The sequence below is a fragment of the Molossus molossus genome, unplaced genomic scaffold, assembly GCF_014108415.1.
Source record: "Molossus molossus isolate mMolMol1 unplaced genomic scaffold, mMolMol1.p scaffold_m16_p_19, whole genome shotgun sequence".
NCBI classification, from domain to species: Eukaryota; Metazoa; Chordata; class Mammalia; order Chiroptera; family Molossidae; genus Molossus; species Molossus molossus.
Genome location: NW_023425354.1, coordinates 4,293,451 through 4,310,204, shown reverse-complemented (window position 1 = coordinate 4,310,204; position 16,754 = coordinate 4,293,451). Strand labels below are relative to the sequence as shown.

General features: G+C 62.6%; 2 protein-coding genes across 2 annotated transcripts in view; one reads left to right on the top strand and one right to left on the bottom strand.

Moving 5' to 3' along the window:
- Positions 1-265: 265 nt before the first annotated feature.
- Positions 266-8,473, top strand: UBALD2 (UBA like domain containing 2). Its single transcript, XM_036269492.1, has 4 exons — positions 266-430; positions 731-793; positions 4,227-7,200; positions 7,693-8,473. The coding sequence occupies exons 1-3, from the start codon at positions 311-313 to the stop codon at positions 4,542-4,544; spliced, it is 501 nt and encodes a 166-aa protein (XP_036125385.1). The 5' UTR covers positions 266-310; the 3' UTR covers positions 4,545-7,200; positions 7,693-8,473.
- The window catches only part of QRICH2 (glutamine rich 2), a gene marked incomplete at its 5' end in the record, with an annotated part of 27,343 nt that continues 15,414 nt past the window's right edge, over positions 4,826-16,754 (bottom strand). Inside the window, 13 exons of the mRNA XM_036268328.1 lie at positions 4,826-4,952; positions 7,715-7,877; positions 9,618-9,746; positions 10,061-10,148; positions 10,701-10,845; positions 11,078-11,281; positions 11,974-12,075; positions 13,288-13,353; positions 13,908-14,029; positions 14,148-14,312; positions 14,482-14,556; positions 14,659-14,781; positions 15,481-15,738. Coding sequence (XP_036124221.1) covers positions 4,826-4,952; positions 7,715-7,877; positions 9,618-9,746; positions 10,061-10,148; positions 10,701-10,845; positions 11,078-11,281; positions 11,974-12,075; positions 13,288-13,353; positions 13,908-14,029; positions 14,148-14,312; positions 14,482-14,556; positions 14,659-14,781; positions 15,481-15,738 — 1,767 coding nt within the window. The remainder of the gene's footprint in view (positions 4,953-7,714; positions 7,878-9,617; positions 9,747-10,060; positions 10,149-10,700; positions 10,846-11,077; positions 11,282-11,973; positions 12,076-13,287; positions 13,354-13,907; positions 14,030-14,147; positions 14,313-14,481; positions 14,557-14,658; positions 14,782-15,480; positions 15,739-16,754) is intronic.

Here is a 16,754-nt window from a genome sequence, read left to right as displayed (position 1 = left end):
GCGGCCGGGCAAAAAGGGAAACAGTGCGGGTCCGCAGGCCGCAGGATTCGAACCGAACGTCGGCTCGGAACCGGGTGCTGGTTGAGCGGCGCAGGCCAATCAGCGGCGGCGGCTCGCGGCCCCCGAACGTTGGGACACAGCCCCGCCCCGCGCCGTTGTTTGTGTGTCGGCGGCCGCGGGAGCCGGACCACAACACTCGCCCGGTGGGCTGCGGGGCAGCAAGGGTCCGGAGGCCGCGGGCGGGGCGAGCGCGAGCCGAGGGCGGCCGGCCTCCCGTGGCCGCCGAGCCTGATCGCGCGCCGGCCAGACCATGTCGGTGAACATGGATGAGCTGCGGCACCAGGTCATGATCAACCAGTTCGTGCTGGCCGCGGGCTGTGCGGCCGACCAGGCGAAGCAGCTGCTGCAGGCGGCCCACTGGCAGTTCGAGGTGCGTGCGGGCCGGGGCGAGCGCGCACGGCCGGCCCCGGGTCCCGGGCGGGGGCGCGGGCCGGGACGCCCAGCCGCGCGCCGGGACGGCGGGGGGAGCGCTATTTATATCGCCCGTAAGGCGATCCGCGGCCGCGAGGTGGGGCGCGGGGCCCGGGGGCGGCGCGGGGGGCCCGGCCGGCCGAGGCGTCGGGTCTGGTGGCCTGCGCGCGGCGCCGCGGACTCTGCGGAGACCGGCCGGCCGGTGGGCTTCCTGCCCCAGCTCGGTTAACCGCCTCCCCGCCGCTCTGTTTGTCCGCAGACCGCCCTGAGCACGTTTTTCCAAGAAACCAACATTCCCAACAGCCACCACCACCCGCAGATGGTAAGCGCGGCCGCGGGCGGGGCGGGGCGGGGGCCGCGGACCCCGGCCGCGGGCGCGGACCCGGCGCTGTCAGCCGCCGGCGCTGACAGCCATGTTGCCGGGGAGCGCCGCGCCGCGATGTAAACAAAGAGCCAAAATGTCTTCCAGGAAAGAGCGGCTCCCGGCCGGCTGGCTCACCCAACTTTGTGGTCTGGCCTCCTGGGCTGCTGTGTGGACCCAAAACCATGTGCCCGGGGCCCTCCTCGGGGCGAGGGGGTAGGAGGGAGGAGAGGGCGGCAGGGCCGGAGAGGGGGCTCGGCTGAGAACCACACGTCGGGGGGAACTGGGAGCCCAGGGAAGGGGGGCCTGAGGGTCTGCGAGCTGGAGTGTGTATTTACCGGGAGCCCCCTCTTGCCGTTGGGCGGGCAGCCCCCCATCCAAACAACCCAGCTCTGCAGGGAACAGGAAAGGGATAAATCCACCCTGGCTCCGACCCAGAGAGGTATGTTCTCTCTTCCTGTTTATGGATAAAGGACATACCCTGAGCATGGGGGACATACAGATTTTGACAAGAAAATGCCAAGAATTTGCTTTTAATCTCAGTCTGTAGACATACACAAGTGCAGGAAACAGCATTGGCTTTCTTCGCCCTCCCCCCCCCCCCCAGGGCCCCCAGGCCTGAGCCTTTGCCCTCCTGGCCGTGGGGTATCCTGCCTTCCACAGGCACAGGACATCCCTTCCTCTTTAGAGACTGGAATGCTGTGTCCTCCCCACCCCCCTAGTTACCTATTAGCCCTGCTGGGGGAGGGACTGTCCCCGGCCTGGGGTTTGTAAAACATTATTCCGGGAGATCTGTTGTGGCTCCTGAAGTGCATTTTTGGCATTTTTGACACTTGGTGTCCTTGCCTGTGGCTCCCTTTTCCGAGCTGTCTTCTTGCCAGGAGGAGGAGCTGCCAGTGGTTCTTCTGCTGTGTCTTGTCCTTGGCGCCCTATTGGCATCTAGTTGCAAAGGACAAATAAAGAAGGGTCTGTCTTGACCTTTTAACCAGCTTTTTCTTGAAATGGCTCGTGCTGTATATAAATCAAAAACCAAACACCCACGGGATGTGACGGGAGAACTGCGCTGGTGGCGGGGCTGTGGCTGCTGAGGCCAACCCTCCCTGCACCTGCCCCTGGGAAAGCTCTGGGTCCCACCTGCACTGTGAGCCTGGGACCACCCTGCCTCCGTCTCTCAAAAGGGCCTTGGTTTGCTCCACGAGGCTCAGGGCTTCCTGAACAGCCATTCTGCCGTGGCAGGGCGGCTCCTGGGCCCAAACTGGGACTGGAGGTCCCTTTAAGTCCTGTAGCTCCTTATCTGCAAATCCCAAGGTATCTAATCTTTTTGGAAGCTTCCTTCCCTCCAGGCAGGTGTTGGGTTGTGTAACAGACCTTATAATCAGTATATCCATCAGCACACCAAGTATTGAGTACCTGATGGGCCCGGTGAACACCCTGCTGCAAGGAGTCAGTCACTTTTTTAGAGATACTAAATCAAGGGAAAAGTTAAATAAAAACAACAGAGACCAGTAATGGCATGATAGCAACAACAGAAAAGACTCAGGGCGCGAGTACTTCATACATGGTTGTCCGGTAGATTACTGCACATTCACGGGGTTGGAGGCATCTGCTCAGACAAGGGGTCCTGGGTTGGATGGGGAGGGCCCGGGAGGGGAGAAAGGCCCACAGATTGGAAGCTGGCAGGGTGCAGTAGACGTGTGCTTAAGAAGAGAAAGCTCTGTCCATACTCGTTTGAAGCACAGAGCCGGAGGGGCCTTTAGAGCGTCTGGTTCAAACCCCATTTTACAGGCCCAGAGGCTACAGAACCCGCCCCTGCTCACATGGCAGGCAGGCACAGGGTGGCTGTAACAGTCTACACGACGGCTCGTGAACTGGGGAAGTTGGTCACGATGCTGTGATGCAATTGGCTTCTACACACTGCCCCCCCCCCCCATTCATTGTTTCCTGCTGCCCTGGGGTGAGGGGAATAGTGACGGGAGGAGGGAAATGGCCTGGGTGAGGCCAGGCCTACAGTGAGTCTCGTGGCTGCCCGAGGAAGAGAATGGTCAGGACTTCCTAGCTGCTGCTATGGGGCTGGCCCAGTTAACAGGGTGGGGTGCCCCCCCATTTCTGGCTGGGGCTTAACTGCAGAGCTGTGAAAGCTCCCTCTCTGCCAGGTGAAGAGTCCTAGAATCTTGCTCTCCTGCCCTGTGCCAGGGGGAGGGGCCAGTGTTGCTAAAATTAGGAGAAATTCAAAGATAGACTCCCATGGCATCCTGGGAAAGGGAGAAGCTTTGGTGAGGTCAGGACCAACCCGCTTTGTGTAGGCCTTCCCTGCCGTCTCCCCGTGCCCTGGTGAGGGGCCCCTGGTGAGGGTGGATGGTGCCTCCACCCCCAACCCAGCACTGCAGTGTTGGAGGGGCCTGGCGTCCGCGGTGTTCACAGGGGGAGTGCCAGTTCTAGCCCTCCACCCCATACCCTGCCCTTCCTGGCTGGGGTTCCCTGATCGGAAATGGCAGGGGATAGTGAGGAGTTTGGGGAGCCCCCCTCTCAAGGTAGTGGCAGAAGACGGTAGATGCTGGGATATTTGTGGTTACCCCCAGGAAGAGGGCTGAGGGGCTGAACAGACAGATGTGCTGCGAGGGGGAGATGCTGGGGACACAGGAAACCAAAGTCCCAGGCTTTGTCCTCGGGGAGCCCAGGCACAAGTTGCACTGGACCGTTGGTGTGATGAATGTGGGTTAGAGGCGTGGAGGTTGGGCCTTTGAATCACCTCCTCAGTTTGTACCCTGCAATGGGTGTGCTTTTGGTCAAGAGACTTGAGTTCTGGGCCTGTTTCCTCGTCTCCAGTCGAGAGAGGATCATGGAAATGACCTAGCATCCTTGTGAGAAGTAAGATATACGCTGGCTGGTTTGTTAATGTGGAATGAACCCAACACTGTGGCTTCTCCAAGGTTGGCCCAGGAGACAGACCCTGGCTCTGGCTGCCCTCCCTTGACCAGCAACCTCGGAACATCTGAGGGCGGATTATTGAGGGGGCCAGCTGGGCTCCTACCCAGGGTGAGGCTAAGCAGTGGTGTCCTGGGCTGCTCCCTTGTCCTCGCTTTAATCTGACACCCCAGCTTCTGGTCGGAATTAACCATTTACTCTGACACTCCTCAGGGTGTCATTCCTAAGCATCAGGAAACACTCGGCTTTAGCACAAGTTGTCGGGTTTGTCCTTATGTTTGTTCTCGGCTCAGGATGAGGGGTGCTTTAGTCCTGTTGAAGCTGTCTGTGGACTGGCAGATGGGAATAAAGGAAGGGCCAGCCAGACTGAGCCCCCCCAGAGGCTCCTTGGGACCACAAAGTATGTGTAGGAATCGGGGGGGGGGTCCAGGTGGCCAGCCCTCCCGACACCTGTGTTCTCTCTGAGCAGATGTGCACCCCCAGCAACACACCAGCCACGCCGCCCAACTTCCCCGACGCCCTGGCCATGTTCTCCAAGCTTCGCACCTCTGAGGGCCTACAGAGCAGCAACAGCCCCATGACGGCCGTGGCCTGCTCTCCTCCTGCAAACTTCAGCCCCTTCTGGGCCTCATCCCCACCCAGCCACCAGGCCACCTGGATCCCACCCTCCTCCCCAACGGCCCACAGCTTCCACCACCTGCACCACCCACAGCCCACGTGGCCCCCCGGAGCACAGCAGGGGGGCCCCCAGCAGAAAGCCATGGCTGCAGTGGACGGCCAGAGATGAGACTGGACGCACCGCGCGCTGGGCTGGAGCTGGGGGCAGTCCGGGTCGTGGGGACACAGGCGGGCTGGGGGGCTGGGGCAGGTGGGGGTTTCCTGAAGATCGCACTGGAAGATTTTATAAAGGAATTTGGGGGGTGGGGGGATAGTAAACTTCCTGAGCCACTTGGGTCCTTCAGGAGTTTCTCTTCAGGCAAGTTTTTCTGTTTTTAATATATAACTGTAATATATAAATATATAAATATAATGTATGTGAATGGGGCAGGCTGGCCTGGGGAATTGGGGTCAGAAGAGCCCCCCCGCGCTCAGCATCCCTTCCTCCGCCTGCCCCAGGCAGGTGCTGCGGAGCCGAGTGGTGTGATGCTGCAGGCGCAAGGGGTCTGCGAGCTGCCACCTGTCCAAGGTCATGCTTCTGCAACGGGGACGAAAAGGGCCACCACCACGCCAAGTGTCGGCTACAGGAGGGGCTCCTGGAGGTGCCTGGTGGCAAAGGTGTGGGCCTCTGCCATCATGAGACTTTGCCCCCCCTCCAGTTGGCAAGGGTCAGAGGCCCAGGTTCCGCCTCGCTCTTGGCTTTGTGTCCTGACAGCGGACGCCAGAGTGGAGCTTGCCTTTGGATCTAGTTCCCAAATCAATCATTTCACCAGGGTGAACTTTTAATTTAAAAACTTAAAAAGAGACTTTTCTAACTTCCCTGGTTTGCGATGCCTTTATTTGCCTTGGAGAGAAAGCTCTGTGCTTGGGAAGGGGCAGTGGTTGGGGATCAGAACGGGGCACCTGGCCATGTAGCTGGCCTGTTCGGACAAGGTCTGGATGTCAGGACCAGGAGGGTGATGGACAGGTTGGTCCAGTTGAGTGAGGAGGGAGGAAGAGGATGGGTCCTGACTTGGTTGCTTGCGACCCCCTCTCCCTCTTGACCTTTGCTGCGGGTCACAGCCAGGCTCAGCCCTGCAGCCACTGTCCTCATCTATAGTGGGGGTGGGGCGGGGCTGCCCCCACCTGCTGGCAGCCCCAGACCCCTTCCTACTGGGCCCATCTCTGCTCTGCTGTTCCTGCCCTTGCCCCCTCCCTCTGCGATAGCCTGTCCTTGTGGGCATGCCGTGTGGCAGTGGTCCAGAGGCCAGCCAAGGCTGCCCAGAGACGGGGTGGGCTTCAGAGAGACCGAATGTTCCCACCTTCCCACAGCCTCCAGGCGTCAGAACAGGCAGGAGGCAGCTCCTGGCCCAGCAGGGCCCTTGCTCGCCTCCTCCAGTGCAGGTGGGGCGCATGGTGAGGAGCCTGTTCCCCGGGTGTCCGGGGCTGGCCCCGCAATGGGACTGGGGGACCTGGAGCTTCAGGCCCAAAGTGAGGTGACCCTTGAGAAGGACCCTTGCTAGCAAGCGCAGCCACCTGTTCCAGGCCTCGGTCTCCTCAAGCCTGCTGCGGGACTGCCCCAGCCCCCTGCGTGCGACCCTGTCCTTTGAGGCTGGGTTTGTCCTTTCAGTTTTATTTCCTGGTTGGAAACCCCTGAGGCTCCTCCCACCCTCGCCCCTAACCCTGCCCACCTGTGCTTTCCCAGGATGGAAGGGACAGTCCCTGGGTGTGTGGGTACGTGTGTGGGTGGTCGTGCTGGGACGTGGGCACAGGCTGGTGAGGGCCAGTGGCGGGCCCAGGTGTGGGGCGGGTTGTCGCATGGGGAATGCCGATCCTTGTCCCGCGGGTGTGAGGCAGGCCTGGGGGCAGAGGGCCGCCGGTCCCTGCAGCTGCTCCTCCCTGCCTCGCTGGTGAGGGGCTTCTGGACTTTCTCAGGGAGGGGAGAGAAACGAGGGCCCAGGCAGGAGAGAGGAGAGGCTGTGGCCATGGCTCCTGCCTCCAGAGGCAAGGACACTGGGATGGGCCCACGTGGGCCTGAGGTTGCCTCCTGCCATCTGGCCTGAGTGTTCTGTCACCGCATCAAGATGAATGGCATCTTGGTAGATGGGGAAAGAAGGGGGAAGCCCCTCTGCCAGGAACACCTGCCTTACCCATGACACCCTAGCCACCCCACCCTCTGCCCACACGGGGTGGGGACAGGAGAGAAACTTCTCGGGGCTGCTTCCTGCCACACTTCTGTGTGGTTCTGTCACCCCATCCCCTCACACCCCAAAGCAGGCCTCCTTTCCCATGGGGGGGTGGGAGACAGAGACTGGGGGTGGGGGATCCCCACCATTGAGCAGGGAGCCAATGAGAGCAGACCTGAGGCACAAAACTGCTTCAGTGACTTTAGAGTCCTCGAGGTGGCGGCAACCCTGGGGCTCCCGAAGGGACGGGGGCTGGTCCTTGCAGCTGCTGCACCTGCCTGAGCCCAGGCACACTCCTGTCCCTGTCCCCTCCAGCCCGCCAAGACGGTCAGCACGGGGGGCAGCAGCGAGCCCTCCTGCCTGCCGGGGACAAGCGGAGAAAAGCAGTTGGGGCTGCGTGGGCCGGAGGACAAGGCCCGGCCTCCAGGCAGCACTCTTCTCTGTTTCAGGGCTGGGAGGAGAAGGGGCCAGGGAAACAGCCCAGCCCGCAGCCCCGCGTCTGCATCCTCCTGCCTCTGCAGGGTGGGCTGAAGAGGACCTCAAAGAGAACCTTCTCGGGGGCTGGGGGCGAGCCAGCGGCAGGAGAGCAGCGGGCAGCTGCCGCCTCGCCTTCGCTCCAAGGTACAGCGTGCTCACTAACGCCCCACGTCCCAGGGCAGGAAGGCAGGTGTGAGGCAGGCCAGCTCCTCGGGCTCGGCTCCCCGGGCTCGGCTCCGCGGGCTCGGCTCCCCGGGCTCGGCTCCTCGGGCTCGGCTCCTCGGGCTCGGCTCCCCGGGCCCGGCTCCTCGGGCCCGGCTCCCCGGGCTCGGCTCCTCGGGCCCGGCTCCTCGGGCTCGGCTCCTCGGGCCCGGCTCCTCGGGCCCGGCTCCTCGGGCTCGGCTCCTCGGGCTCAGCTCGGCCCTCCCGAAGCCCCGTGCGCTCAGAGTGGCTCCACCTGTTTGCGGAGCTGTGGCCTCATCTCCTGCTTCAGGCCAGACCCCTCTGCGGGCAAAGGTCCGCCCGTGGGCCTGGGAGCCTCTGGAGGCACCTGGCCCCGGGCCCCCCTTCTGCCTCCATCTTGAAGCAGGACAGAGAAGCCTGGAGGCGCCAGCTTCTTTAAACCTTTATTTATAGCTCTGCTCCGTGAGTGGACGACCTCGGCCCCCGGGTGGGCTCCTCCTGCCCCTCCGCGGGAGGCAGGTCCAGGGGCATCTCCAGGCCCGCGGCTGGCTCCCTGGCGCTGGGCAGGTGGGCCAAGGTTGTCTGGGAGAGGCGCCCCTCCGAGGAGACCGGTCTGTCTGTCCGCTGACGAGGAGGAGCTGCAAGACAGAAGGGCTGACACGGCTCTGCCTCGACTCCCATGCCACCAGCGTGCCCAGAGCCCAGGGCAGGCGGAGCGGCCCGCCAGCCAGGCGCAGCAGACCGTGCTGGAGAGGGGCCCCCGGGGCTGGGGGTGCAGTCCTCTCGAGCTCCTAAGCAAGGCCCTTTAGCATCCCCGAGTGAGAGAGAAAAGCCCTCCGTCGGGGCCAAGGGCCCGCCCCTTCGGTAATGTTTCCTCACGAATACAGGGCAATAATCACACTACGTGCAGGAATCTTCCAGACCCCCTTCCTCTCCTGCTCCCGTGACGTCTCAAGTGCCCTTGGAGTAGTCAGTGGGATGCCAAGGAGAAGGGAGCACAGTGCCCCCAGGAAAACAGTTCTGTGGCCAGGGCCGGAGACCCGTGGCTGCCCACCACTGACTCTGCTCCGGGGCCTCTCACCTGGGGCCGGGGGGCTGGGCTTTGAATCCCAGCGCCGCCCCCCAGCTGTGTGCGCTGGGCAAGTGCCGCCCCTTCTGTGCCCGGGTTTCCCAGCGTTCAGTGAGGCTGACAGCGGCCCCTCCCGCTAATGTTGGCGCGAGGACTAAAACGGTTCCCACGCCCTGGCCGGTTTGGCTCAGCGGTTAGAGCGTCGGCCCGCGGTCCAGAGAGACCCGGGTTCGGTTCCCGCTAAGGGCATGTACCTCGGTTGCAGTTTGTCCCCGGCCCTGGTTGGGTTGTGCGGGTGGCAGTCACTCGATGTGTCCCTTTCACATCGATGTTTCTCTCTCTCCCTCTCTCTCTTCCTCTCTTTCCCTCCTACTCTAGCTGAACAAAAAATGGAAAAATGTCCTTGGGTGAGAATTAAAAAAAAAAATCATTGAAATGGTTCCCACGTGTAAAGCTCTTCCACGGGGCTGGCCGGTGAGGGGCCCTCGCTGCAGGCCAGGTGCCATGGCCACCACTGCCACGGCGGCTCCCTGCGTCCTGCAGGCACTCCCTGAGCGAGGGTGTCATGAGCACCAAGGCCCGGGGTGGCCCTTGAACCTCCCACAAGCATCTGCAGTGTTGTGGGTCCGTAACTCTTCATAGGAAGGTCACCACCTCTCCTTCGATTCTCATGGGGGCCCTAACTCTAAGCACGAATCCAGCACCCCTTTTCCTGACAGATGAGGGAACAGGCCTGGAGAGGGGAGAGACTTGCTTAAGTTCCGTGGAAGTGAGCTGGTCTCCTGGCTCCAGGCCAGTGTGCCCTTCTGGCCCCCGCGTGGCCTGACCCTGGGAGGCCCTTCGCCCTCTAACTTCCAAGCAGGACCCAGCCCCTCAGGGGACAGCAGAGATTCTAGGGACCTTCCAGACCTGGGGGAAGAAGGAGGTCCTCTGCAGACAGGGTCTGACGGAGGGCTTCTCGGGGCCCTGTCGTGGTCCCCAGCCCAGCAGCCACCACACAGCCCGTGAGCTCGTGTGAGCAAGGACTTGGGCTTGGAGCCAGAGTCTGGGGCTGCGACCCTGCCCCTGTTCTCTCTCCTGCGGAACGGGGGCATTTGCCACTAGCATCCACCCCACAGACCTGGGCCACAGGCAGCTCTCCGCAGCCACGGCCTCTCTTCCTCCTGTCCCAGCTCCCAGGCCCTCCCTCTCCCGGGGAAACCAAGGCCCACACCGGCCGTTCACAGGAAAGGGGGCTGTCGGGCAAGGGGGCAAGGCCTGGGGCAGTGCTGAGGCCTCTGGAAGGACACTGCACCCCGAGGGAAGCTACCTGAGGTGTTGCCCGCCAGCATCTGAGCGCTCCGGGGCCGCGTGGGCAGCTGGCCGCTGTCGCTGAGGGTCGGCTGCCGGTGCACGTGGGGCCGGGATGACTTGGCTTTGTGCCTGGTGTTGCCTAAGCCTGAGGGCAACAGTGGAGAGAAAGGTCCTCAGACACTAGCCGAGCTCTGTGGGGGCTCCTGGGGATGGGGAGAGGGTCGCACAGCCAGCTTCAAGACAAGAGGGGTCTGTGCGTGCTGCTGGGACTGGACCGCTGTCTGCCACCCGCAAACTGGCCGGGGCTCGGGGACACCTGGATGTTCGGAGTCAGGGAGGTGGAGGAGAAGGCAGCCAGGGCCCAGTGGCCCCAGGCAAGGCCTGGCCCTCCGGGAGCTGGGCGGATCCTGTGGGACCCAGCAGGGAGCCTCGGGGGAGCTGGGCCTCCTGGACACTCACTGTCCTTGCTCGGGATGCCCGGCAGCCTTTTATCCATTCGTCCCTTGTAAATGTGCCCGTCGAGGCCCAAGATGTCCACCTCGTCATGCTGTGGAGGCAGGTGGGTGCCCATCACCATGAGGCCCCTCAGTCCCCAGCAGGCCAGGCCACAGCACTGTCCTCTGGGACTGGGCTGCACCCGGGCCGAGCGACAGGGTGAAGGGAGGTGGCCATGTTGTTCTCCCAGCCGCGGTGGAGGCTGTGGCCCCAGGCGGGTGGGTGGCCGGGATGGCATTCTTCTTCCCAGCAAAGGGTAAGAACCTGAGGCTTTAACGGGGTCTGATTAAGAAACTGCCTCAAGTCTGGCCAGTGTGACTCAGTGATTGAGCGTTGACTCTGCACCAAGAGGTCGCCGGTTTGATTCCCGGGCAGGGCACATGCCCAGGTGTGGGCCCGATCCCCAGTGGGGGTCACGCAGGAGGCAGCCAATCAATGTTCTCTCTCATCGATGTTTCTCTCTCTCTCCCTCTCAATTCCTCCCTCTCTAAAATCAATAAAGGGGAAAAACATTTTTTTTAAAAAAGCTGCCTCTGGTGGTTTTGCCAGATGACCTGAGAACCCGGGGGCATCTGGGCCCGCCCTCATCCTCCGGGTGCCCAACCTTCATGGCGATCTGGATCTCCTCGGGGCACGGGCCCTGCGGCAGGTGCTGCAGGCGGCTGCGGCGGTAGGGGTAGGTGAGGGTGTGGCTGCCCCCACAGCGCCGCGGCATCGCCGAGTAGGTGTAGTCGGATATATCTGACACCCTGTGAAAAAGACAGTGGGGTCAGCGGGAAGAGGTGTGACCTGGGACACTTCTGGTGGGGCCTGGCCAGAGGGAGGGGGGCAGCTGTCTTCAGGGGTCTCTGGGAGCCAGGGCGGGAGCAAGGGGCAGAACAGGCGGGTGAGTGAGCAGAGCGACTCCGGGACAGCCGACCTGAAGAGCACACGGGCGAGGGTTCCCGTCGGGCCGCAGTCTGTGCCCCCCGGCTGTCCTACCGTTTGGGGCAGGGGTTGCTGAGGCACTGGGCCTGCAGCAGCTCGTGGATCATCTGGCTGCTGGCCTTGACCGAGCCCCCGAAGTGGATCTGCACCTTCTCGATGTCCATCAGCATCTTGGAGTGCATGCTGCGCAGGCGCCCCACGCTGCGCTCCATGGACGCCAGGTCGGCCCGCGGGAAGGTGCCGCCGCCCAGCTTCAGGCTGAGGGCGTGGGCAGAAAGGCGGTGAGCGGCCTCTCAGGCCGGAGCCCATGACCAGGCAGAACCCCGACTCATGCCACCCCTTTATCTACCCCCAGTTCAGCAGGACCCTGGCTGGACTTTCCACAGTCCCCAGGGGACCATGTCCAGGCTCGCGCGGAGAGGCCCCCTGAGGTGGGGCCATGCAGAGAGCCAGGAGGGGAGCCAGCTCCTCCAGCTAACCTGGGGTGGTGGCGCCAGCCCCTCCCTGTCCCCACACTTGGAACCCCTGGACTCCTAAGCGCAGTCTGGAAACCACCCGCCACTGAATTCTCATGCTCAGGAGTGGCCAGGAGTCCGAGAGGGTGAAACCGCCCCCTGCACTTGACCCCTACATTCACTGAGCGACCCTCTTGCTGAGCGATGCTGGACCCCTACCCCTGCCAGGCCAGAGCTGCTGAGACAGCAGGAGGGTTTGGGGGTGTGGGGAAGTAAGGGGGCCGACACCCTTGGCAAGGCCCCACCAGGACTCCCCGCAGACCAAAGGCAGCTGATGACTAGCCCTGCTCTTCCTCCTCCGACACTCAGGCCTGGGACAAGCTGGTGCCAGCTTAGAAGTGTCCCAGCGGGGAGGACACCAGCCCCACCCTGCGGCCTGTCTGCCCGCCTGTCTGCCCGCCTCCCGCAAGCCCCGCGCAGGACTCTGCCGCGTACTTGCGGTTTTGCTGCCGGATCTGCTCCAGCTCAAAGATGAGGTAGGGGCGGGTGGAGCGGTGCCCTGGTAGGCCCTGCCCCACGGGGGTCATGGGGATGATTCTGGGCAGGGCGGAGAGCAGGGGAAGGTTGGAGTGGGGGCCTGGGTCTGGGGCCACCAAGAGGTGGACGCAGTCCAGGTAAACAGGGCAGACCCGAGGGAGGACAGGAGGCGAGGACATGATACAGCCCCACTGTGCCCCCCCATTGAGACCACCCACTGTGCCCACCATTATGACCACCCACTGTGCCCATTATGACCACCCACTGTGCCCCCCCATTATGACCACCCACTGTGCCCCCCATTATGACCACCCACTGTGCCCCCCATTATGACCACCCACTGTGCCCGCCCCATTATGACCACCCACTGTGCCCGCCCCATTATGACCACCCACTGTGCCTGCCCCATTATGACCACCCACTGTGCCCCCCCATTATGACCACCCACTGTGACCCCCATTATGACCACCCACTGTGACCCCCATTATGACCACCCACTGTGCCCGCCCCATTATGACCACCCACTGTGCCCCCCCATTATGACCACCCACTGTGCCCCCCATTATGACCACCCACTGTGCCTGCCCCATTATGACCACCCACTGTGCCCCCCATTATGACCACCCACTGTGCCCGCCCCATTATGACCACCCACTGTGCCTGCCCCATTATGACCACCCACTGTGCCCCCCCATTATGACCACCCACTGTGCCCATTATGACCACCCACTGTGCCCCCCATTATGACCACCCACTGTGCCCGCCCCATTATGACCACCCACTGTGCCTGCCCCATTATGACCACCCACTGTGCCCCTCATTATGACCACCCACTGTGCCCCCCCATTATGACCACCCACTGTGCCCCCCATTATGACCACCCACTGTGCCCCCCATTATGACCACCCACTGTGCCCGCCCCATTATGACCACCCACTGTGCCCCCCCATTATGACCACCCACTGTGCCCCCCATTATGACCACCCACTGTGCCTGCCCCATTATGACCACCCACTGTGCCCCCCCATTATGACCACCCACTGTGCCCCCCATTATGACCACCCACTGTGCCCCCCATTATGACCACCCACTGTGCCCCCCATTATGACCACCCACTGTGCCCCCCCATTATGACCACCCACTGTGCCCCCCCATTATGACCACCCACTGTGCCCCCCATTATGACCACCCACTGTGCCCCCCATTATGACCACCCACTGTGCCCCCCCATTACGACCACCCAGCGGGGTTCAGCCAGGTGTGAGCACTCACTGTCCAGTCACAGGTGTCTCCAAGGGACGGTCACATGACAGGCAGTGGAAATGTGCCAGGAGCTGCCTGTGAGGAGCGGGACACAGGGTCTGGAGTGGCAGAGTTGAGGACCCATCTCCAGGCAGGCCGGAAGCACAGCTCCCCGGGGGGCCGATCCTGTCCCTGCTCCCCAGAGCTCACCAGCTTCCAGAAATGCCCACTACTGGGTGCAGATCCAGCACCCACCTGTCCTAACCCACTTGCCCTGAGGGGTGCTGTGTAAACCTCAGGGGCCCTCTGGCGGCCAGTTTGGAAATCCTTGGATTCAGGCTGCCATGGGCCAGGTCCCCCAGGAGTGGTCTCAACTCTGGGGACTGGGGACTGGGGACTCTCTACCATGCCCAGAGAGCCTCGGCCTCACTCCCCTCCCTTTCCCCATAACACGAGGCGGCCTAAGCCCTAGAGTACTGTCACCCCTACTGTGGGGCCGTCCCGGTGGGGTCGGCAATTCCCTGAAGCACCCTCCACCTACCCCCACCCCCGTGCGCTGGTGGGAGTGTTCACCTGGGCCCCCAGCCCTCCACCCACCCAGACCCTGCAGAGCGTGCCAGCCTGTGCCAGCCTCCCCCTCCCGGCCTCACCTCCGCATGCAGGCGGCCTCGTCGGCCTGGTAGTGGGGCGAGCGCTCTTTGAGCTGCTGTCGCAAGGATCTCCACCGGTCCTCTAGCAACTGCTTCACAGGGTCCAGCTCCAGGCGGTCCAGCTGTGGTGGGTGTGGGGGAGCCAGGTGAGCTCTACGGGAGCAGGTGGGGGTCTGCGGGGCCCGGAGAAGGTGGCATTGCTTTAATCCAGGGGCCCTGGAGCCTCGGGCTGCCCCGCACCTTGCTGTCCATCTCCACCAGCAGCTTGTCCAGCATCTTCTGCCAGTCCTGCTCCTGCCCGCTCATCTTGGCCACCAGCTCCTGCATCATGTGATTCAGCTGCTCCGTGGTGGCGTCAAACTGGACACGGCTCACTTTGCATGCCAGGGCACTCTTGTCGGCTTTCTGCCCGGAGAGGGGGGAGGCCGCCCCGATGGGAGACAGCCATGGAGGGCCCCTGAGCTGTCAGCCCTGACACTGAGCCCACGGCCCCCTGGCTCCCCTCCACTCCTGGCCTTTTGAAGCATGACTAGCGCGCCCCCAGGCAGGAAGCCCCTCCGGGCCCGGTCCTTACCACGTCGATCTCCATCTCCAGGTGCTCCCTGTTGGCTTTCTCCTTCTCGAGCTTCTCCAGACCCTGGTACAACACCTGGGAGGCCAAGACAGCAGAGAATAAGGAGCAAGGACTAAAGGGATGGGGTGGCCACGGTCACGCCACAACCCCGCCCCAGTCATCCGGCTGGCCCCTCACGTCGATGTCCTTCTGTTTCTGCCGATGGTCCTCGATGAGGCTGCTGGTGATGATGTTGAGCTTCTCGCAGTCACCCTGCACCTGCAGGATGGCGCTCTGGACATGGCCCAGCAGCTCCTCATCCTGCAGCAGGAGGGACAGACAGGCTCCCGGAGCTGCGGGCATTGCTGCCCCTAAGGACGTCAACCCTGAACACATCACGCAGCGGACTCCAGACCGCTTCTGGCTCCCCTGGTTGCCCACACCCTTTCCCGCCAACAGGGCGCCCCTTGCTCCTTCTGTGTGTCCACCCAGGGGACAGAAGCCTCAGCCTCTTGCCTCCCCATGGACCAGCCTCGAGGAAACTGGTCAGCAGTGGGGGTGATCGATAGAGGTAATTGAGGTTCAGGAGTGGTGAGCGGCCCTGTGACCCTCAAGAGTCAGTGTGGGGGCCACAGTCTCCCCAGCTGCCCTGAGCTGAATCAGAATTCCAGACTCCAAGAGGCAGGATTCCGGGCCCGTGGCTGTCCCCACCCCACCAGCAAGCCTGCCCTTTGGAGAGGACTTGGGGTCTGGAAGACCGGAGGGAAGGAGGCAGTGGTACCTGAAACTGTGCCAGCCTCCCGGGGCACGTCAGTGGACAGCTCCACCCTCGGCCAGCTGTGCTTCCCAGCCCACGGTCCCCTCCCCCAGACCTACTCGCTGTGACCCTATGGAAGGACCCAGGCTTTGGTGGGCTCCCCACTGGAGAACTAGCCCCTGGGGACTCCTCAGCCACCCCCCTCGGTGGGCCTCCCCGGGGGGCCGCGTGTGGCTGCGCAGCAGGGAGGCGGCAGGAGTCACCTGGCTCTGGAGCTTGGCTTTCTTGGAGGGCCGGGAGGCGGCCAGGCTGTTGACCATGTTCTGTAGCTGCTCGTAGCGCTGCACCAGAATGCTGACCTGGTGACTGAAGTCCAGGCTGCAGGCCGGGCAGGTGCTCTGAGGGTCAATCTGGCCAGGCGCCAAGACGGTGGGCAGGGTCTTCGCAGGGGCCATGCTCATGGACAGCAGCGTGGACGATGAGGCCAGCATGTTCTCGATGATTGTCCTGAGCTTGTCTAACTGGGGGTGGGCGAGAAGGCAGATGCGGGTGGTGAGCGAGGCTCGGCCACGCTCCGTCCACACGGTCACTGCTGGCCGGTGCTGTGGGACCCTCTGGCCCTGACCTGGCAGGCACCACGCCCTCAGGGCCTCGCGGAGTAGGTGGCACGTAGGAGGCGCTAACATCTGTCCATTAAGTAGAGACCAGGGCCCTGGCCAGCTTGGCTCAGCGGTCAGAGCGTCGGCCTGCGGACCAAAGAGTCTCGGGTTCGATTCCCGCTCAAGGGCATGTGGAGGCAGCCAATCAATCTGTCCCTCTCACATCTCTCTCCTTCTCTCACTTTCCCCCAGTCGTTCTATCTAAAAAATAAAGAAATAAAAATCAATGAAGGACTATCCTCAGGGGCGGATTAAAAATAATAATAGGCCCTGGCTGGTTTGGCTCAGCGGTTAGAGCGTCCGCCTGCGGTCCGGAGAGACCCGGGTTCGGTTCCCGCTAAGGGCACGTACCTCGGTTGCAGTTTGTCCCCGGCCCTGGTTGGTCGTGTGGGTGGCAGCCACTCGATGTGTCCCTTTCACATTGATGTTTCCCTCTCTCTCTCTTCCTCTCTCTCCCTCCCACTCTGTCTGTACAAAAAATGGAAAAAAGTCCTCGCATGAGGATAAAAAAAAATAATAATACTAGTAAAGAGTGACCAGGGTTCTCGGGAACAGCAGCACGTGCTGACTAATGCTGACTAATGCCCTGGTAGAATAAGGGTTTCCGGACCTTTCTACAGCCTGCCCGTTGGTGCGGTGACAATGCGGCTCCTCTCGCTAAATCTGAGTGGTGACATTGGTATCGGTTGCAGTGATGACACCCAGGCACTGCTCCGGGCCCCAGGGGGAAGCGTGTCCTCACACATGCTCCGTCCTCACCCAGCACAGAACTAACTAACAGTAAAAGACTATGATGGACCTGGCTGGTTTGGTCAGTGGTTAGAGCGTTGGCCCGTGGACCGAAGGGTCTCCGGTGCGATTCTGCATGTAGCTGGGTG